At 46.5% G+C, this 23,063-nt stretch overlaps 1 protein-coding gene across 2 annotated transcripts in view; it reads left to right on the top strand.

Moving 5' to 3' along the window:
• Positions 1-23,063, top strand: part of LOC308345478 (kalirin) — a 118,104-nt gene that overhangs the window by 86,771 nt on the left and 8,270 nt on the right. For both annotated transcript variants that reach the window (XM_080807657.1, XM_080807656.1), the window contains exons 19-24: positions 11,853-11,880; positions 12,357-12,528; positions 14,827-14,948; positions 15,594-15,725; positions 17,198-17,362; positions 19,492-19,570. In XM_080807657.1, the coding sequence (XP_080663783.1) occupies positions 11,853-11,880; positions 12,357-12,528; positions 14,827-14,948; positions 15,594-15,725; positions 17,198-17,362; positions 19,492-19,570 (698 nt within the window). The remainder of the gene's footprint in view (positions 1-11,852; positions 11,881-12,356; positions 12,529-14,826; positions 14,949-15,593; positions 15,726-17,197; positions 17,363-19,491; positions 19,571-23,063) is intronic.

Genomic DNA, 23,063 nt, shown 5'->3' with positions numbered 1-23,063 from the left:
CACACCGTGGCCTGTGCCCTGAAGCCCTGTACTCGGCCCCAGCCACCATGCTGGCCCCTGCAGCCACCGCACTGCTCCACACTAGGTCTCTGGGCGCGAAGTCTGGCCCTCTCCATGGCCAATGCTTGACCTGCCGCCTGCATGTTGATTCCCACCCGAGCTGTGTTTAGGCTCTTTCTCCTGCCTCCGCACATCTGTCACTACCAAATTCACTACTTTTCTTTACTTTTTCTCAATTGGGGGACTGAAGGGTCCCTTTAAGGAGCAGTTTCCTTGCATCTTTGCTTACAGACCAGCTGCTTGCTACCCTCAGGCTTGGCTTATGTCCCACCGTACCATTTCACGGAGGTTTATAGACATCTCCTTGAAAGCTACTGAAGAGGGAAATGAAGCACCCCGAATCCTAGGAATCTGACTTCCAAGGCTTCCCAAGAACACCGAGCACATTGTAGAAGGAGGCAGGTATGCTCTACTGTACCAGCCTTTGTTTTCCCCTCTGGAGAAACGCTTGTGAAGAGTCTCAGGTAGAGCCCTGCACCCACCTCCTGGCATGCCAGCCGCTGCACGATTGGCTCCCCATCTGCAGATCCTCTCATGGTCTGGCACCCCCTTGCTCCTGTTGACCCGTGACCACACCTCAGAGAGAGCTAGTCTGGAAATGGCACGGGTCTGTGCGTTGTTCACCTTACTTTATCTTGCGTTGATTACACGTTGGAGGCTCGTGGAGAAGAGGATATTATGTATAAGAGAAACGTTTCTACATGGAAGAAGAATCTAATCAGGCTGAAAATCAAACTCTGAGCTGTTTGGGGGAACCAGTTAATATTAATTCATTTTTTCCAGTACAGCTTAGACTGCTGACTGCCTTTTCTTGATGAGGTGTGATGGTGGGCTAGCATCACATGCCCACCTGCCAGCTTCTCAGACCTGCCCCTGCCCCAGTGTTTGCACAGACCCCCAGGCGGGAGCCAGGGCTCAAGGGTTCAGGCTTCATATCCACCCTCTGAGCCAGTGCCCTCCTCTGAGAAGTCTGGATCCTTCCTGAGCTGTCCTGGATTCCTCATAGGACCCAGCAAGGTGGGTTCCCACACCCCTGCCATCTCAGAAAACTGTCTTAAGGACTGCGTTGAGATGGGGTTTTATACCTGCCCTCCAGCCCCGGAACTGCCGCACGCCTACACTGTGAGCTGGAGGAGAAAGGCCTTGACCAGCTCCCTGACTTGGGCCTTCATCTTCAGGGATAAGGTTTCTCTGTCCAGCTTTTATGTCAAGCCTAATTAAATAAATGCATCTTAGTTTTAAGACAAAAGCCCAATGCCACTTTTAGCAGAGAACATCAATCCATCAAAATAAGAGGTGGTCACAATTCCAAAAACGCTCCCTCTCTGCCCCAGTCATTTAACAAGGAGCCGGCCTCATCCATGATGCAGACTAAATCCAGAACTTACCCTTGGTCATCATGCCAACTGCAAGACAGCTCAGGGTGTTCCTTTCTGCCTAAGAACAGGGTTGGGGTCTTGTGGGAGAGCATTCTGAGAGACTAGGGAGAGAAAGTAATTGGAAAGACAAAGCTACATTGGAAGGAAATTTCCAGTCAGGATAAGAACTGTAGACTTTCAGAGTGGACAGAAACTTAGAAACCGTCAGTTAACCCCCCATTTATTTATATACATTTTTTTAATTGTGGTAAAACATACATAACATAAAATTTACTATTTTAACCATTTTTTAAAAGATTTTATTTATTGATTGATAGGGAGAGAGAGAGATCACAAGTAGGCGGAGAGGCAGGCAGAGGAAGAGGGGGAAGCAGGCTCCCTACTGAACAGAGAGCCTGATGCGGGACTCGATCTCAGGACCCTGAGATCATGACCTGAGCTGAAGGCAGAGGCTTAACCCACTGAGCCACCCAGGTGCCCCCTATTTTAACCATTTTTAAAAAATATTTTATTTATTTATTTATTTGACAAAGAGAGAGAGAAATCACAAGTAGGCAGAGAGGCAAGCAGAGAGAGGGGGAAGCAGGATCCCCGCTGAGCAGAGAGCCCGATGCGGGGCTCCATCCCAGGACTCTGGGATCATGGCCTGAGCCAAAGGCAGAGACTTAACCCACTGAGCCACCCAGGTGCCCCCTATTTTAACCATTTTTAAGTGGCATTAAATACCATCACAATTTGTATAGCTGTCACTGCTATTTATTTCCAGAAATTTCTCTTGAAACTGTACCCACTAAACAATAACTCCCCATTCCTCTCCATCCCCCCAGCCCCTTCAAAGACTTTTAGAAGAGGAAACTGAGGCAGAGAAGTTGTATCTTTCAGTTTGAAAATGTGAGAAGTTTCCCTGAAGGCAGATTGTGGCTTTCCCTGGACATCACTCCCCCACCTCCACCATCCTTCTATGGGTGGGTGGGGGGAACTGCTCCCCCATCTCCAGGTTGCTTTTAATCTAAAACACAGATCCTGGAAGATGAGAAGACCTGTCTTCCAGTGCCAAGTTTTATGTGTGGATTTGTTGTTCAACTTTCAGCTCAACAAAGAGGAATATCATATGTGCTCATCCCAGCTTTCCAGGGCTTAAGTATGACTTAAATAAAAATGACACGAAGATAGGATACCTGGATGACTCTGTCGATAGAGCATCCGACTCGATGTTGGGGTGGTGAGTTCAGGCCCCATGTTGGGTGTAGAGATTACTTTTTTTAAAAAAATCACACAAGGGCACATGGAAAGTATCCCCACGGAAAGAACGCGGGAAGAGGAGTCAGAAAACCTGATTTGGAGTCTGGGTCCTGTCAACTGTGAGGCAAGGGCCGCTTAGCCTTGCTGAACCTCAGGTTTCTCTGAGAGGTCACACAGCTCAAGGGTACAGGTGTTTATGTGTGGTGTGGGACCCTTTGAGCACTAAATGGATCCAAGATGTGATATCAGTGCACTCTGAGACCCTTTGCTCTCCTGAACTTCTGACTGAAAACACTGAGACCCTCCAACAGAAGTGGTCAGAGATTCTATGCCTTGACCCTGAAATTTGCTTCGAAGAAAGTGTGCCAGGAATGGCCTGGGTACATTTATTCCTGAGATCAGACCGGAATATCCACTCCCAGCCCTGGAAGGGTTTGAGTGGCCAGAGCTGACCCTTCTTTCCTTCTCCATACCCACAGTTCCCCAGCCCCAGTTTCTACATCTTGAAAGAGCTAGCCTGCTGCTCCCACCTCAGCTGCTTTGGCTCCCTGTCCCAGATTCAGAGCTTCAAAATAACCTGGCCAGACAGACTGGAGGAAACTTTTACACCCCTAGTCAGGTGACTGACCTTCTGGCATCGCCAGTGTGTTTCCACTGATGCCTGTTAATGCATTATATAAAAAGAAATTTTTTATGAAAAGAGCTCTTTGGAGAAAAGAAAGTGAAGCATCACATTCCTGCCTTTTTATTTTTACAAAATATTTTCTTTGTAATATATCTGATGGGTTTGGCCTGGAGACTCACTCCTGTTGCCTGGCTTTGTTCTAACTCAACAAGCAGATTGATTTATATTGTGCCACTAAGGGAAGGGCACTTAGCTTGCCAGAGCTGGCATTTCTCTCTCCTGGGGGAATTATAAGAAAATCTTCCACTGCATATCCACATCTGTGATGTTCCTGTTCCTTCGAACAACCCTGTGAAGATGGGGTTTTCTTACCCTCCTGGAGGAAACAGAGTCAGAGAGGTCACGGTCACACAACCAACCAAAAAGCAGGTCTGGGGGGGAAAAAAAAGGCAGGCCTGGGGCACCTGGCTGGCTCAGTCTGTAGAACATATAGCTCTTGATCTCAGGCTCATGAATGAGTTCAAGCCCCACTTTGGATGTAGAGATTACTTCAAAAAAAGAGAGAGAGCTGATCTTGATGGTGATGCATTGAGAGGCCAAACTTGGCATGTGATGTGGAGATCTGCTCAATGAGGCTCAGGAACTTTCTTAACAAGGTTCAGGCCCTCCCTTGTTGCACATTTGCTTGATGGAGGAGATTTCTTCCTCAACAACTTTTTAAACCCCTTGACCTTGGGGGTGATGACTTGGCCTCACACGTGTCCTTCCCCCGTGACTCCAGAGCCCTGCCACAGAAGCCAAGACGGGAGATCTGATCACATGGGAGAAAAGTCTGAATGGATTTCTCACACCAATACAATCACTCAGCACCCCCAGTCATGTGTGTCCTATGGCACTCTCACCCTAGACTGGAGGCCTCACCCATCTCATTTGTCCATTAATGAGATTATGAGGTGCCATTGACTCAGGAGAAGTTGCTCTAAGAGCAGCTATTAGAGAAGCAAAAGCCACCACCTCCCTCCCCAAGCCTGTACTGTCAAGTTTCACCTACAGGCTCACTCCACGTGATATCCTAGTCAGTTCAATTTATCAAAAGTGAGTAATAAAAGCATTGCAGTGAGTATAATGGAGGGTCAACAAAGGACGTAAGATCAGGGCCCATGCTTAAGAAGTGTGCAGTCACGTAGAAAGAGGCAGGCTTGATTAAATGTTCATATTACATCGCAAAGTTCACAACGTGATCTATTAAAAGGCACGGGGTCATGCATTTATTCATTAGTGGGTATTTGCACAACCACTCAGGCACTGGGCTGATAATAATAGGAGCTATTACTTATCAGCCTTCCCTATGTACCTGGCTCTGCTGAGTCCTTTCCTCCCAACAGGGTCAATACATAGGTACTCTTATCATTATTCCTGTTTTACAGATGAGAAAAGGGGAGCACAGAGAGAGAGATGAAGTAACTTTCCCAAGGTTGTGTATTCTCACAGCCTGTGTCTCCCAGAAGCGTGATCATTGTTTTCATGTGATGGCAGTATATGGGCTGGGTGGACTGCTAAACAGTCTGGCAGAAGGATAAAGTAGGAAGAGAGCATGAGCAAAGGTCCTGAGGTATGAAAGTGCCTGGCACATTTCAAGAAGAGTATATGGTCCAGGTAGCTGGGGTTTGGTATGTGAGAAGAGTTTGTCAGAGACAAAGCCTAGCAGATGACTTGGGACCAAACAATGAGGGCCTTGAGAAACTTTCTAGAAGGCCTGGACTTGACCCAGTGGATGATGAGAGCAAAAGTAGGTTTTCAAGCAGAGTCCATGTGTTTCATTAGGGAGAAAGAGAATCTTAAGCATGGTCCATGACCAGTGGGGAGCCCGATGCAGGACTCTATCTCACAACCCTGAGATCATGACCTGAGCCTAAACCAAGACTCTGATGCTTAACTGACTGAGCCTCCAGGTGTCCCTCATTCTGCACTTTAGGGAAGTAGCTGGCACCTGAGTTAGCAACAGCAGGTCAGGCAGGTCTATTGGAGGGCTGTTGCAGTAGACCTAGGAGTAGGTGAACAAGAGTAAAAAAGTAAAAGACGTTTTGGGGGTAGGAATATGAGGAGGTTCAAATCCTTAAGGCATGAGACCTCAAAGCATTCATCTATAAAGCCTTTATCCAAGGTCAAGATCATGATTCCAAGTTGGACATGGGATGTATAAAAAGGAAGTTGGACCAGCACCCCTCACCCCAGTCCCTTCTGAACAGACCTCCAGGCTACTGAGAGCACAGGAGACCCTTGCATGCACCGTAATAAACCACCTGCTTTGACTACTTTGTGGGATGGGTGGTGAATTTTTTTCATTATTATGTTTAAAGTCATATTTTTGTCCTTTTAATTTTCAAGGACACGCCAAATGTTCTCTAACCAAAATACTGAGGAGGGGTGGGAAGAGGAGTCAGACTAGAAATCCCCATAAAACAGCTAATGTGTTTGACACATGAACATTTAGAAACCTGTACTCAACAGCCAACACTTACACATTCTTCTCAAGAACCCACACAACTTTTTACAAAAATGGACCATGTCTCATCAAAAATCAAGGAACGAGAATCCTATAGATCAAAGCCTCCAAACACCATGCAATTAAGTTAAAAACCAGGAACAAAACTAATTTTCAAAACTTACACATTTGGAAGTTTTAAAATGTTTCTATCACAAATGGGTCAAAGCAGGGGGAAAGGCAAAGTTGAAGAAAAAAGACCTAGAACCTAGACAGTCATGAAAATACTTGGGAAGTAAGGAGCTACTTCAAAGACAATCCCATTGTTGTTTGGGATTGTGTTGCATTCACATCTTTGTGTCTTGCTTTCATCTTTATGTCCATTTAGAGATAAGCAGAGGTAGGGATATTTTCTAAACATTTAGAAAACTGTCTTGTTTGGCTGGATTAAAAACAGTAAGGGTTCAACCTCCACACCAGAAATCATACCTAGGTTTTTAGAAATTGACTTTCTTATATCTATTCATTTCATTGTCACATTTCCTCACTAAAATAATCTAAAATCCCTTCCCCCAGGGGCACCTGGGTGGCTCAGTGGGTTAAAGCCTCTGCCTTTAGCTTGGGTCATGATCCCAGGGTGCTGGGATCGAGCCCTGCATCGGGCTCTCTGCTCTGCGGGGAGCCTGCTTCCTCCTCTCTCTCTGCCTGCCTCTCTGCCTACTTGTGATCTCTGTCTGTCAAATAAATAAATAAAATCTTTTTTAAAAATAATAAAAAAAAATAAAATCCCTTCCCTTCCTCTTCTGAAGAGAGATTCTCATAAAAAACACAAAGGCAATTAAAAAAACAAGGCCGGCTATACAAATTCTGGGTTCATTGAAGGTAGTTCTGAGATGAGTTTAGAACATTTGGTTTGAGTTTCTTTTGGCTGTTTTGATTCCTTCAGCATTCTAGATATACATAGTTTTGAACTGTGTTTTGTGAGCAGTGATGAGGGATTGGGAAAAAATGGGGTGGGATGTTTTCCTTCTGGAGTCAGTTGGCACCTGGTTTTCTAGACAAGGATTTGCCCTCACTCTCAGGACATGGGGCCGGAATCTTGGACATTTACTGGCAAGAAAAAGAGACTCAACATTTCTTTAAACCTTAGCTTGTTATTCAGGGCTGGTTGATTTTACCTATAACTCGTTCCCGTTCCCTCGCTGCCCTCCTGTTTTGAAGAAGACAATTGGAATTCTCTCCAGAAGGAAGTAAGTTGCTGGTGGACCACATTGTGGTGGTTCTTTGCTCCCTGAAGGAGGAAGCACGACCACCTGCCGCCCTCTGCTGTTCGAATAAAAGCAGATTCCCAAGCCCTGTCTATAGCCTCCTCCCCTTGGGTTTGCGTCTCCCAGAGAGAGAACATGTGCATTTTGTACAAGTGTCATCTTGCCTCAACATCCATTCTGATTCCAGCTCCCTGCTCTTTTCCATCTACCACTCTCTGCGGACACTCAAACTGTTTCTAAGGAAGGAAAACATTAGGCTTCAAGAAATATGTGTTAGCTTATGATTACCCCTTCCACCCCCGGGCGGGGGTATCTCAGGTCTCAGCACACACCAACAATGATCATTAGACAAGGTGGTCAGGAGGCCTAGATTCTAGTCTTCTAATTGCGTAAGTTAATTTGATTGGACACATACCTGGCCTTCTGCTATGTGCAAGATGCTATGTTAAGCAGCATGGCTTAATGATGCATAAAACATAGAAAAGGGCTACTATCTTCACAGGGTTCGTGAGTCTGGTAGGGTAATCACATGCAGGGAAGATGTCGTGATAGAGAGAAGCACGGGAGCAAAGCCCTATGTACCAACCTTGGGAAGAGCAGGGAGGAAGAAAAGATAGATATCGCCTCTCAGGCATGAACTGACTGATGAGATTCCAGAACAAGTCCCATTCCAAATAGTGGAAATAGGAAAACACTCCCAAGTTCATGGCAAGACATTTTCTCAACTCCCACCAAATTAGAATCCCACCCCTTGACTGACTGATTAATTCGACAAATACCAATGGAGCCCTTATGTGCCAGGTATTGTGCTAGGCTCCAAGGCAACAACAGTGAGCAAGGTTCTTGCCCACACGGACCTTGTAGTCCACAGGGAACCACAGACAAATACCTAGGCTGTTCCACTGCAGTGTGAGGAGGTTGTCATGGCCCTCTTCCAGTCCATAACCCAACTTGCTTCAAAGTAGAAAGAGGAAAAATGAGGGAGGAATCTTCCGTGGATGTCACCCAGAGTCAAAGTCAGAAAAAGCATTAGCATGGACTTCAGCCGGGCTCTTGGTCCTTGCTAGAGGAGTTTAAAGGGGAGGACTAGGCAGCAATGGGATGAAGAGCAAGGTTAGGGAGCAAAGGGAGAGAGGCAGGGCTTTGACAGCAAGAACAAAGTGTCACAATGCTTTTCCAAGGCCATGCCTGTGCACAGATGGTGGAAGGAACACTGTGTGACCTTACATGAACTTCCCTGTCCCATCTGGAAATGGGAACAAATAACACCTGCTTGGTACATCCTCCCAGAGTTTAGGATGAGTGAATGAAGGAGTCTGTGAGTGGTTTATGCCAACTACGTGATGTTACACAAACCACTGGTATTATTGCCATTATTGGCAGTGCTTGGGCCGGCCAACAGAGGAATGAAGACTGATGCCTTCCACGGGCCCCTTCCAGGTAGAGAACCTACAAGTAGCCTTGTTGGCAACCTTTCTCTCCAAATTCCCGCTAAGTCTACCTCCAAATTAGGAAGATTTTCTTTTTAAATAATGTGTGTGTTTAATAATATCCTGAATGCAGCGGGGAGTAATGGGAAAGAGGACTAAGTCAAGAAATTCTCTCTGCATCACTTTGGGGAGCTGTTTTGTAGAATTACTACCACAGCGCAGACTTATGAAACCCCACTTAAAATGTTACAATGAAGGAATGGGCCATTTGTCTCTTCCATATGTCATTTGTCTCCTCCCTGTTCCTCCCTACATGTAATCACTGTCTGACTCCCTTGTGGTTTCCCATTGGGTTGGGAAGTACAGGCCACTGGACAAAGCTGGTAACATTCCCAGATCGTTTCTACCCTGAAGTCCTGACAGGGAAGGTGGGGCAAGGGAGAAGTCAGAGCTCCGTGTCTGTTGGAGGCTGGTCAGCCAGGCACCATCCTGGAAGCTGTGCAGAGGTCACTGAATTCCACCTTCCCCACCAGACTTTCGGCCCAAAGAGGGTGCTGAGCATGTTGCTGAGGGCCACAACCAAAGACCAGCTCAATAAATCTTTATCGGAACAAATCAGCCCTTGTATCAAACAAGCTTTCCGGTGGGCACCATTATCCCCAATTTCCGGCTAAAACTAAGGCCTAAGAGGCTTAACAATGTTGTCCAAGTTGAGAGAGTGTGTCTGGCTTGGGGTCTGGATACTATGTGCTTCGTCTGCTCCTGGAGTTTATATTCACTCCTGAGTGGAATGCTGCTGAGAACCTCCTCTCTCAGAGGCAATGGATTTTCTTGTTTTTATTTATCATTGCCCAAAAGTTTGTTTTCCATCTGTGTTTGGAAACAGGCTGTGATCAAATATTATTAGTAATATACCCTAAAGTCATTATTTTGTAGATCATATGGACCTAGTTCCAGATTCTGTTCATGAATTCTTAGAAGAACTGGAATGAGGACAAAGGCCAAATACTCATTCAACCAACGTGTCTAAAATGCCCATTTCACAGCAGAAGCCAGGCTAAGGGCCAGAGGTCCAAGAAAAATAACATCCTCTGGTCCTTAAGGAACTTATAGTCTAGTAGCGCTGTGTTCTTTTTTCCTTTGAAAAAGATTATAAAAGTGAAACATACGGACTGCAGGATATTTGGAAAGCCCAGGTAAGAAGAGAAAGAAAAAAATCACCCGAAATTCAGACATCTTATAAATCCTGAGGCTGGGGCCTCCATCCTAGCTTCTCTGGATCAGTAAAATCTTGCACCAGCCTGGAGGAGGAGACAATGTTTTTTGAACTGGAGAAAAGCCACCCTTGATCTCACCACCCTGTGAGAAGCCAGGATAACGTTTAGAAAATATACTTCATTTAGAAAATATTCTTCCTCTCTTTTTCTCGGACTGTGAAATGACTGGTGCAGATGTTGTTCTCTCCGCCTCACCTAAGCCAGGGGGAGACCTTTGTGGACCCCTCAGCACCTTGCCCACCCTGTGCCCGGCTGTCCCCCTGCCATAGCCCCGTGTCTCCTTATAAAGAGGGGAGGTCTCTTGGGTGGGGGAAAAGCAGCTTTTACCGAATGCCCCCACGTCTCCCCGCCCCACCCCAGAAAAGTCTCAGGGGCAAGGAGTTGGTTTCCAAAACCAGTTCCTTTGGATGGAGGGGGCTTTCAGCAACTTTCCTCAAACTAGGGCGCACATTGACTCCCCCAAAGCAGTTTTCAAAAAACCCGACACCTGGTCCCACTTCTCACCAACTAAAAGAACCTCTAGGCCTGAGGTCCAGGCATTGATTTTTTGTGTTTTTAAAGCTGCCAGGGTAAAGGATTGAGAACCACTGATTTAAAGGAAGGCGGGACAGTGGTGTACGTGACCTTTGAGACTAGCAGAGGGTGCTGCCAAGGTCAGTCTCAAGACGGGGCAGCCCCAGGACTTGGCATGGCGAGAGGTTTCTGCAGCTCACTTCTGGAAAGAGCTGGGTGCTGTATGTGGGTAGTTGGTTGGCAAAGGGGAACCCAAAGAGGGAAGATAGCAACTTAGTTCCAAAGGGCTCACATGGATCCTGATTAAGGGAAGAACAGACAGAAACCGTGTTCACATACGCCGGGAGTAACTGTGGGGAGATAAGTACAAATGCCACAATGGGCCATTGGTAGGGCAGGTGAGCTCTCTGGCTTCATTTATGAGGGAGAGAAGAATATTACACCATAAACTCTTAGAGAAAAGCCATTGTAACAGTAGGCTGCTTCGCAGAAGGAGGATGACTAGAATTAGATCATCTTTCTTTCCTTAAGCAGAAATACTGAATACTTGCTCTTTGTCAAGCATTGTGCCAAGCACTTGACCTAGACTACTCATTTCATCTTTGCAATAACATTTCAGAGTATGTATTAGTTATCCCCATTTTATAGGGAAGGAAATTGATGTAATAAATCTTAAGTGATTATCACATGAAACAAAGGAGATGAGCCCCAAGCTTTCTGACTACGAAACCCATGTTTCATTCACCCTGCCAAGCTTTATAACCTGCACTCACGTGATTAGAGGGAAAACAGAAGATGAAAGAAAATCAAGAAGGGGTGACTTTTCAGCATGGCTCGTTGGCCAGGAGTCCATCTTCTGTGAAGATCCGTGGGGTCACAAGGGAGCCTTTCCAATGTCTCTTTGCCAACCAGCCATGTGAGGGTCAGGTCGCTTCATTGGCCTAGGTCTGTGTTCTCAGCTAGACAAAGCCAAAAGGGCTAGAGCCCCTAGGTGATTTTCAAGCTGCCCTATGCTGGGGACAAGTTGGATGGGTATGACCTTCCCTTTGCCCCGCAACCAGACAAGCTCTGCGTGCAGCTGCTTGAAGAGGACCTTCCCCTGTTTGGGGTGACGGGGCTGCCTCTGGAAGACTATTTCAGTCTGATACAGCTCGGGTGCTCTGTTTTTGAAAACCTGTGAGGCTGGGAAGACCCGGTGCCAACTCATTGCTCGAGGGCAGACGGAAGCGGGCAGGGAGCATGGCTTTTATGAATTTGACAGGGAGGACGAGCCCCTAGGGAAGTGAAACGCAGGAGAAAGGAGCCGGCCAAAGCCAGCAGAGCTTGCAGTCATGATACACCTGCGTGGGGCCCTGGGCCAACCAGAGGAATGTGAAGAACCAGAGCAGAGAGGAGAGGAGAGCAGGTGCCCAGGGTTGTTCCTGCGATGCTGACACGGTAGCAAGCAAGAGAGCCTGGCCTCCAGGCCGCGTCTCCCTAAACTGTACTTCCTTTACTCAAGACGGTGGAAGTCTCCTGTTCTCCATTAGTAGCTTAGGATTTAAGCAATTTTCTGTTTCTTTGTGTTTTTCAGATCTTAAATCCAAATTTCATCCAAGAAGGTGAGTTACAAAGTCGAATCGAGAACACGGGGACTGGCTCAATAAATTGTGGCAGATCCAGCCGTTGAGGGAGAGGCGGAAAATAATGGGGATGTGGTTCTGTGCTATGGACAAGGAAAGGCGTGCATGATACACTGTGGGAGTGGAAAAGGCCACGACTTGCAGTATGTGTAATTTGTGTAAGAAAAACGGTGTTGGTGAAAGCACAAAGGATGTAGACCAAGACGTTCACAGTAGTTACCTCTGTATCAGGACATCATGGAGACTTTTCTTCTTTTTACTTATCTGTATTTCCTGATTTTCTGCAATAAACATTTCTTACTTTTAAAACCCTTCTTCATGGAACATGGATGACTTGACAGTATTAAGCTAAAGGTCATTTGAATCACGACACGTGCGTGGGCAGGGGAGAGTGGTGTAAAACGGCTGTTTATTGTGTTTGTTCTAAATGATGCTTTACGTCCATCTGACCACAGTGGCCCCAGAATTCCTTGTGCCCTTAGTGGATGTGACCTGCTTGCTTGGGGACACAGTGACACTGCAGTGCAAAGTCTGTGGGCGGCCAAAGCCCACCATCACCTGGAAGGGGCCAGACCAGAACATCCTTGACACAGACAACAGCTCGGCCACATACACCGTCTCCTCCTGGTAAGCTGATCGCCCCATAGAGACACTGCCAGCACCTTGGTGCAGTCCCTGTTCTGGTTCTTTAGCCTCTGGGGGCAGGGGGGTTGGGTGCCCTGGAGCTTATTCTCGCCCAAATACTTGGCCTTGATGAGGAGAGAAATGGAGTCAACATCCACGGGCAGCTCAGGAAAGCTGCTCTCACACAATGGTGTGTCAGGGCTGGGAGCTGTAGGACAGCCCCCACTGCTCCCGGCCACAAGCAGGTCAGACACAGAGGGAAGGGGTGCCCAGCACATGGTCACATGCTACTGAGCAGCACATAGACATACCTGCACCTACAAGGACAGTTTGGCAAGACTGCATTCTGGACCCACACTCAACAAATAAAAACATACCTCTGTTTATCTCAGGTTAGGCATGAGCCATACTTTCAAAGAGCTTTGACAGTCACCGACTTACATCTGCCCAACTGGCTGATCTTTCCCCAAGGATCCCCAAGAGAATCTCTGTGTCAACAGTAGTGGCAAAGGCTCCAGCCCTGTGGGAGGAATGTGGGTCTCACATCCCAACATCCTGGTGTTTCTTTGTGCCCGTCAGGATCCTGAGAAACAGTGATCTGTTGAATTCTTCTATTAACCTAAGAACAATTTTCTTAGAAGAAAAAAAAAAAAAAGACTTGCTCCAAAATATGCGATGTTAAACAGAAAATCCAGCATACACATGCTTCCACAAAGAAAGCCTATTAAAAAAAAAAAAACTTGGTTGACTGCTTCCTAATCGTTCTGTTAGTATTTATTGTGTACTGCTGTTTACAGTGGATAAGCAATAATGAGCCCTTAAGTGCTTAAGCATTTATCAAAGAATCATCCAGAATCAAACTCCCATCCATTAACTTAATTTTTGTGCATATGAAATGGTATTCCCAGCAATGATGGCCGGGGATGACCAGGTCCTGAGGTTAGCAGGCCCATGGAACTTAGTGGGGGAGTCAGTGTTTGGTGAGGTTCCCAAAGAGCAGCAGGCTTCGTCTGTCTCCGCAGGGGGTTGGTAGTGGGGTTGACTTGACTGCTGACTGCTGTGTGTCATCCTTTCTGAACAGCGCTTCCCTTGTGGTGCCCTGGACCCCAGACGGGAACTACCAGGGAAGTTAGCATTTAGTGGCGGAATTTGACCTTTACTTAATTCACGTAATTTTTTTTTTTTTAAGATTTATTTATGTGACGGAGAGAGACACGGCGAGAGAGGGAATACAAGCAGGAGGAGTAGGAGAGAGAGAGTAAGAAGCAGGCTTCCTGCTGAGCAGGGAGCCTGACTCGGGGCTCGATTCCTGGGCCCTGGGATCATGACCTGAGCTGAAGGCAGACACTAAACGTCTGAGCCACCTAGGTGCTCCTCATGTAATTGTTTTGAGGGTCCCCTAGTAGAATTTGAAATACTTAAACATTTCATTCTCAGTTGTTCCATTTTCCTTTTTTTTTTTGTTTGTTTATTAAATCTTTTTAAAAAGATTTTATTTATTTCCTTGAGAGAGAGAGAACAAGTGAGAGAGAGAGTAGGAGTCAGTGTGGGGAGGGGCAGAGAAAGAGGGGGAAGCAGGCTCCCTCGGAACAGAGAGCCCAATGTGGGGCTCGATCCCAGGACTCTGGGATCATGACCTGAGCCAAAGGCAGAGGCTTAACCAACTGAGCCACCCAGGCATCCCTTCTTTTTTTTTTTTTTTTTTTTTAAAGATTTATCTATCTATTTAAGAGAGAGAGAGAGCGTGTGAGCGTGGGGGATTGGGGCAGAGGGAGAGACAGAGAAAATCCCAAGCAGATTCCATGCAGAGCATGGAGCCCCACTTGGGGCTCAATCCCAGGACCCCAAGATCACTATCTGAGCTGAAACCAAGAGTCAAACAACCCACTGTGCCACCCAGGTGCCCCTCCCTTTTCTTATACAGTGTGTTATCGATGTTTGAGACTGAAAATATTTTAGGACAAAACTGCTAGTGGTAATAATACCAGTAATATTGTATAGGACTTTATATATTTCAAACCATATTCTAATTCTTATCTCGTTTTACTCCTTTTCTATCCCTCTGCCCTTTATACAACACACATGAGAGATGCGAGTGGCAAGAATGTCCCCCCATAAAGAAATGGGAATATAGAAAGACAAGGTGATGACGCAAGGTGTGTAGGGAAGTCCCAGAGCTGGGATGAGACCTTGGACCTGAGGATTCAGCTCAGCACCCCACATGCCCACCCTCTGGGATTTTACCCATCAGTCAGTTGTGTCATTACTAGAGTCTGAAGAGCATCCTTTTGGTGTCCCTAGTGATTCAGGGGAAATCACCTTGAAGATCTGCAATCTGATGCCCCAAGACAGTGGGATTTATACCTGCATAGCAACAAATGACCATGGCACCACATCCACGTCTGCTACAGTTAAAGTGCAAGGTACAGGCTCTCTGTTCATCCAACACCTTTTATAATTTTAAAATATTTTTATTACGGTAAAATATACATAACATTTTTCATCTTAACCAATGTTAAATGTACCTTCTGCAGTGTTGAATACATTCATATGTTTGTGAGACCAATCTCCAGAATTCTTTTCATCTTGCAAAACTAAATCCTATAACCATTAAACAGCAGCTCCCCTCCCTGCCCCTGCTGACCCTGGCAGCCACTGTTCTACTTCCTGTCTCTATGAATTTATGTGCATCAGATATTTTAAGTGGACATTACAAGGGTTCCCTGAGACCTGGGGAAGAAAAGGTCCTTTGTGAAATCCCAAAGTCCAGCAAAGGGGAGAGAAGGCATCTTCGCTAAGGGCTATCTGTGGCCTGCCATAACTTCCTGCATGCTTTCCGGGTCAGCCTGATCTCCAGCATGCAGTCTTTAGCTGGAGAAAGAACTTCTAACCCCAAAGCATATCTACCAGGCCTCTCCGGGGCCTGGAGAAAGGTATGCCACTGGGTGGAAAGGACGTAGGAAATAATTGAGACATGGGGAAGCACGTTTCCTAGGAAACGTTCAACCTTGGTGCAAAATGTCAAGTTCGTCAGAAAGAGCACTTGACCATAACTTCCGTCTCCGAAGGTGTTCCGGCAGCCCCTAACCGCCCCATTGCCCAGGAGAGAAGCTGCACCTCCGTGATCCTCCGCTGGCTGCCTCCCTCCAGCACAGGAAACTGCACGATTTCTGGTTACACCGTGGAGTACAGAGAGGAAGGTGAGCTGGCTCCCCCTGCTCTTCCCTTTCTTTCTTCCCTTCCTCAAAAGGGGAGGTCCTTCAGAGTCATAAACTACTTGCCTTCAAGCTTTTCATCAGGTGTTCCTTCTTGTGTCTTCCAACTCAGCATAAACACCTCGTGTCAGACTACAGCCGCCTTCTGACCTCTAACTTCAAGCAGTGGTTTTTACCAAACTGATAATGTCTCCTGGTAAATTTCAAAGTGCCTTCATGGGCACTTCTGTCCTTAATAAGCCCTATCCCCCAGACGGGCAATCAGGCCCATCTTACAAATGAGGAGGCTAAGGCCTGAAGAAAGTTAAGGAACACGAGGCAGGAGTTGGTAAGAGGCAAGGCTGGCATTAAACCCACGTGTCAAGTTCGAGAATCCGTACTCTTTCTCCCAGAGTGATAACCAGGGTAGCGTGAGCAGAGCCTTACCCGCACCCCACACAAAACTTAGAGACCACATATATAAATAGAGATGGCATATACCTTTTCTGTGATCTCTAAATTTTACATACATACAGACATGTGTATAATGATTTTTAAAAGCTGTTTTTTTTTAATTTGTTGCATTTACGTGCTGAGGGTGCATACATTAGCTCAGCAGTCAGAAACACCTGAACCAGCCGCCAGTTATCCAGAAAAATTAGTTACACAAGAAGCTGCCCGCTAGCTCTAGTTGTTCATCTCTGAACCACAGAATGCATTATACAGCTGAATTTCCAGCCACTGTTTGTGCCCAGAACCAAAATCATTTGTTGTGCTCGCCGTTGCTCGCAGTATCTCAACTCTTCCTCCTTCTACCAAACAGCCTCCGTGCAGTTACGAAACTGCTTACTTTGGCCTCTTCGGGAAGCTGTTCACTCTCGGGTCTCCCCGCTGGGCCCAGAGGTGTTGGAGCTGAGCCAGGGAAGCATCTCACCAAGCTAGTCCTTCCCCCTCCCCCCATCTCCGCGCGGTTCAGTCCTTAGCTCTTGGTATTCAGGCAGTTCTCGTGAGAAGATCATTTCATCTTTCTGAGCCTCTGTTTCTCATGTTCCCGACCCCTCAGGGTGTCTGGGGATTTCAGTATGAAAGGGAAATGAGAGAGTCGCCTGGCACGGTACTTGACGTGCGTGAAGGGCTCAGTGCCTGTTCACTTCTAGTTTGTTTCCACTTCCAAATACATATTTCCTCTCATCTTGTGATTTATAATATATTTTTATGCCTTATTAAAAAGTTGCTGCAGGGTCCCCTGTAAATTCTGCACGTTTTCCATCTTCTCACTCTCACGCGTGCTTTCACACCTCTCAGGACCTAGTCAGTCATTTGCCACAGGTGGCCCACGGGCTTTCAGAGCCCAATCAGTAACCACAGCTGTTCCTTGAATGGAATGAGTCAACTTCCCCTTCTTTGTTTGCTGAAGGTCTTTGAAACAATGTCTCTCTGGCTTTTCTCTCTCCCTCTCCTCGGAAATCGTGCACTAGGTTCCCAGGCCTGGCAGCAGTCCGTGGCTTCGACCTTGGACACTTACCTCGTCATCGAGGACCTCAGTCCTGGGAGTCCTTATCAGTTCCGAGTCAGCGCCAGCAATCCCTGGGGGATCAGCCTTCCCAGCGAGCCCTCAGAGTTTGTGCGGCTCCCCGAGTACGGTGAGTCCCGGCCTTTCCCTGCACCCCAGGCGGGGGAGGCCAGGCACCTGGGCAGCTCACCCACTCACGGGTGCCGGCTGGCCGTTGGCATGGCAGGCCACCATGCGGGGGAACCTGGATTTGCCAGTGGCTTCAGTCAAGTAACATTTCAGAGACCTGAAGAAAAGTGTGATTTCAACCATCTTGGAGCAAAAGTGAGGTCAGCCACCCGTGTTTACCAGGGGCCTGCCAAGGTGCCTGGGCCCCCGCGTGTGTCCCCAGAAACAGAGAGGGGCATGCAGGAGTCATGAGTCACCTGGCTGCTATCTGCCCCTTTTCCTACTTGGGAACGCCAAATCTCATCTCCCCTGGGAACCCCTCCCAGGTGTAAGTGTGCCTCGAGGCATCAGAGACAGCCCTGTTCACCAGTTTAAGCTGGGGAGAGGAAAGCAAGCTGTTCGAAAGATCTGCATCAAAATGAGTATTAAAATTTATTTATTTGAGAGAGAGAGAGCACAAGCAGGTGAGGGGCAGAGGGAGAAGCAGACTCCCCTCTGAGCCGGGAGCGCCATGTGGGACTCCATCCCGAGACTCTAGGATCATGACCTGAGCCGAAGGCAGACCCTTAACCGACTGAGCTTCCCAGGGGTTCCTCAAGGTGGATACATTTTTAGGTGGATATGTTGAATAATTACGATACACCTATAACTAGCTACACGTGAGTATTTTACAAATAGCACCTATTCCCTGTCTCATCAAACCCCCTTGGTCCCAAGAACATTTTGAAAGAGGACACCTGGGGTGGCTGGGTGGCTCAGTTGGTTGAACGGCTGCCTTCGGCTCAGGTCATGATCCCGGAGTCTCAGGATCGAGTCCCGCATCAGGTTCCCAGCTACACAGGGAGTTTGCTTCTCCCTCTGACCTTCTCCCCTCTCATGCTCTCTCTTATTCTCTCTCTCTCTCTCTCAAATGGATAAATAAAATATTTTAAAAAGAGAAAGAAAGAGAGAGAGAGAGAGAGAAAGACACTTGTTAGTCTGAAGAAATCTCCAAGTAGTGAGAGGTGTTCCGTGGTACAGGAGTGGGCTGTGTGTGCTGGGGTGGAGGAGGAGGTCACGGCCCTGCAAAGACAACAGACCCATGTGTCTCTGGGTTAAGGGGATCCCAGAGTCTCCAGAGGAGCTTCAGAAACCTTCTAGGGCCTCCAGCTACAGCCCAGCCCCCGCCACCCCCCCTGACTCTGGAAGTGCTCCCCAGCCCGCCCCAGCCTTGCTCCGTTGGACCCATGACACTGGGAAACCTTGGCTCTGGACCTCAGAATTCAATATAGATAAGGCACCTGAGCCTCAGCCCCACTGTGCTCTGGGCAGCCTGAGATAGCCCGGGTCAGAAGAGTTGCGCTGCCGGCATGCTCCTCTTCTCCTAAGCCACGAACTAAATTCTGCCTCATGTCTTCCTTCTTGCAAGCCTTGGTCCCAAGAGACAGAACAAACACATGTTGGTGTGCATGCTTTATGCGTGCACACGTGTGTGTGTGTGTGTGTGTGTGTAAATCATTGCCAGGGAATTAACACCTCAAATAAGGTAATGCAGCCAGTCATTGTGCTCAGGCCTGTATTTTGGGTTAAGCTACACCATTCGATATACCAGCTAAGCTCCTCACTGTCTGAGGCAGCGGGGTGACAGGGACAAGTGGTTAGGATGCTCTGAGCCCATTCCCCTCCTTTCCTCCTCTGGGACCTTGTAACTCTTCCCCTAGCTGCCACTGCATCCCTCCTCGGCCCTGATTCTCACTGGCTTTTCTAGGCTTTCCATGAGTTTTTTTTCTCTCTCTTTTAACTTGTTCTACCAAATTTCTATTTTAAAATATCCAGAGGTTACATCTCTGATTGTCCCAAATTTTCTTTTGTTTATGTAGATGGCACAGCGCTGGTGGTGGGGGTGGGGGTAATGACTCTGTCATGTCAGCTTCCCCTTGGATGATATTTTTAAAAATAACATTTCAGAGAATCCTGGCATTTTCCCATGAGTTAGACTCCATATTTGGTCACGAGAATGCTTTGGGGCAAAGCAGGAGCTTTTCTGTTAATCTTTTCTTTATTCTTATATGACTTCCTCAGTATCATAAATGGATTCTCTCTTTTCCAAAGATGCTGCTGCTGATGGGGCCACCATTTCTTGGAAGGAAAATTTTGATTCAGCTTATACTGAGCTGAATGAAATTGGAAGGTAATGACTCCATTTTCTATTCCTTCATTCATGGGCACTTATCATCATATTAGAATAACAACTTGCTTTTCCTGTTGTTTCCTCACTAAGTGTATTCCCTCTTTAGTAAGAAAAAAACCCCAGAATATTTTTGTGTATTTTTACTGCTCTTTTTTTTTTAAACTTTTTAAGTTAGATGCTTCACTCATCAACTGTCAGCCTTTCTTCTGTTCTAATATAACAATTTAAGCCTTTTCTTCAAATTACAATTTTAGTTACGTCTCCTGAGTTCTGATATGTGGCACTTTCGTTATCATTCAGTTCAACTATGATTTTTTTTTCTTGGACCTAATTGTAATAGAAATACTTAAAAATTTTCAGCTGTGTGAGATTTTTTCCAAATCATCTTCTTGTTACTGATGTCTAACTTAATTACATTGTAGTTGAAGAACTTGATCTATGTGATACTGACTCTGACTTTTGCTGGGACTTGCTGTATTTGCAGTACATGGTCAGTTTTTGTTCGAAGTTCCATGTGTTCTGAGAAGAAGGTATAATCACTAATTACTGGTTCAGGGCTCCACATATGTCCATATGTCAAGCCCAACACATTGTTTTATGGATATTTCCAGTCCAATCCCCCCTACGTATACCCACACACTCAGTCACACAATCTATCTCTATCTTGAGTAGAAAAGTGTCCTCAAAAATAAAAAGATAAAAATATGACTTTTAATAAAACAATGAAAAAAATCTATCACCTGTCCCATAAAATAGCTGATGGAAAGAAACAAAAAAGAGGTCATCTCTGTGTGTGCATTAGTTTGCACGTGGTCTAGGTGAGAGGGTGGAGAGTTGTTACAAGTCCCCCCACCCACTGAATGTATTAAAAGAAAAAAGAGCACCCACTCACAGTGGGCCGTTACCGTCATCTCTTTGATTGACGTCTCTCAATGAAGCACAACTTTTCCTGAGTAGGGTGATTATGACAGGGGTTGTGGAAAAAGCCCAAATGTTTCCTATTCCCATTTTTTAGGCAGGAGTCACAATGTCATTCATTTCACCATAATACCCTCCATCAAAAACCAACTTTCGCTCTCCTTTCACTCTTCTTTGTGTGGCCAGAGGGAGAAAAAGACCAGTGGAAATTTACATGGTGTTGAGCGATGCTTATATCGTGTTGCAGATACTATGAAGATATTATATGAGAGGCATTTAGTGTAATCCTTGCCACATTGTGAGTAGATTCCCAGGAAAGGAACCCAGGCTTGGGGAGTTAAGTAACTTTTTCGAGGTCTTGCAACCACCAAGTGTAGAACAGTCAGGATTCCAACCCTGGCCTACCCAATTCTTAAGACTGTGTTTGTTTTACTAGCGTATGTGATTTCTCACAGCAACAATTTTTGTCAAAAATAAGCTCTAGCCATTGAAATCTAGTCTGCTCCGTCATATTCAAGTTTTGTGAAGTTCCATATGACTCCAGTAAGGAATCGACTCCACTCCTGGTTCTAAAGGAAACTAGTTGTATCACTCAAATGCTCCAGTGATTTCCTTCCCTAGACATGCATTTGCTGTTGAGAACCAGAGGCGAAGGCATGTTTTACCTAGAAGAGATGGATGTTTTAGTATTTCCCAAAGGGGAGGTCAAGTTTCTGATCTGTTCAGGGCAATGATGTTTTTGTTTTTGTTTTTCAAATCTCATCCCCAACCATCTGAAGCTTTTCCTCTCCTCCAAGTACAGTCCTCCTATTTTCAAGAGGTCCTTTAAAAATGCCGCATAGGGGCTCCTGGGTGGCTCAGTGGTTTAAGCCTCTGCCTTCAACTCAGGTCATGATCTCAGGGTCCTGGGATCGAGTCCTGCGTCAGGCTCTCTGCTCAGCAGGGAGCCTGTCTCCCACCTCTCTCTGTCTCTGCCTGCCTCTCTGCCTACTTGTGATCTCTCTCTCTCTCTCTGTCAAATAAATAAAATCTTTTTTAAAAAATGCTGCATATAAACAGAAGGGAAATAAAACATGTAGATACTGATGTGAGACATACCACAGGTATCTGCAGGTCATAGATGTGAGTCATCTTTCTCCACTGAACTTAAACCTAGACTTCTAGGCCTATATGACTATCTTGTTAAAAATAGCTCTCTGGTAATTAAGTAGTTTAAAAACCATGGTGCATAAAGAAATATCATCACTCCTAAAGTCTATCTACAGAAGGAAAGAGCACTTGAGCATGGCAAGCATAGCCGGAAATAAACTAGATGGGCACCACAGCAATGTGAAGAAGCCAAAGTTGTCCCCTGGGAATGTGGACTGGTGACCTGTACAGGATCCAAAAAGATAGCAGGGCCAGGCCTCCAGGCAAGGATGGAAGGTTGAACCCAGCCATCTGTTTTCACACTGTCCTGAGACTTCACTGAATCTCCACTAAAGGAATTTTTCCAATCAGGCACATAAGGGTGAGGACATGGGAAGAAGAGATACTCTAGAAACACATTTGAAGCAGAAAACGAGTGAAAGAGTGACAAATGACCTAGGAGACCTGAGGAACTCAGTCCAAATTGTGGAGTTAAGTGAGAGCCAGTGCAACTTTTGCAGCAGAATCCCCCGAAGGCTGGGGGACTGGCTGCATCATGTAGCTCTGTAAACCGGTGTAAAGAGGATGCTGACATGGGAAGGAGTGGCTGAAACTCCGTGTGAGAGCTTGTCGCTTCAGATCTCCTCCCCAGCAGAGGCAGCTGGAGGATCGTCCCTCCCCAGGCAGGAAAAGGCCGGGGTCTATTCTCTAGACAGGGTAAAACAGAGCACCTCTCTTATTTGGGACACTGGAACACTTGGGAGCAGCAGAACCTTCCAGCAGACAGGTCCCTTAGGAGACCATAGCCACGGTGGATACTCAGGACCCCAGCTTTCTCAACCACCCGGCCTTCAAAAGTGGACAACCGTGGCTTCACCACGGTTGTACGTCCTTCTAGGCAGGAAGTACAAGGCTCTTTCTCTGGGAATTCCAATCAGCCCAAGAAGAAAGTCTTAAAGATACTGACTTGGGAGCTTTCCCAATTAAAAAGTCCACTCAGATCACGCTATAGTGAAGATCGAATTGACAGGCTCCACTCCCCACACTCAGAGCTTCCAAACACTATTCAGTCCCCAACTTTTAGAATGAGCTAACTTCCAGTGCCCGCCAAGAGAAAGTCAGCCCGTTGTGGCCTATCTCTCCCACTGATGACAACCAGAATCCCTGGAGAAAATACAAAAAAGGCAACTACCTCAGGATTCTGAAAAGTGAAGAACACAGAGGACAGGGAGCCGAGGGAACACCTGAAGAAAGTCAGGGACAGTGGCAGTGAGTTCTCTGGCTTTCTCTGGACTTTTACCCAAGTGCGGGCCAAACCAGGGAACTGGGCAGCATGTACAGGAACAGGTCCAAAAGAAATTCATCTTTCTGGCCAAAAGACAGGAAAGGGGACTCTCTTTGAGCTGAAGAGACAGGAAAATGCCTTTCCCTCCCTCCTTTCTTTCTC

The sequence above is a fragment of the Martes martes genome, assembly GCF_963455335.1.
Source record: "Martes martes genome assembly, chromosome: 1".
NCBI classification, from domain to species: domain Eukaryota; kingdom Metazoa; phylum Chordata; class Mammalia; order Carnivora; family Mustelidae; genus Martes; species Martes martes.
This window is presented reverse-complemented; position numbering and strand designations above follow the sequence as displayed.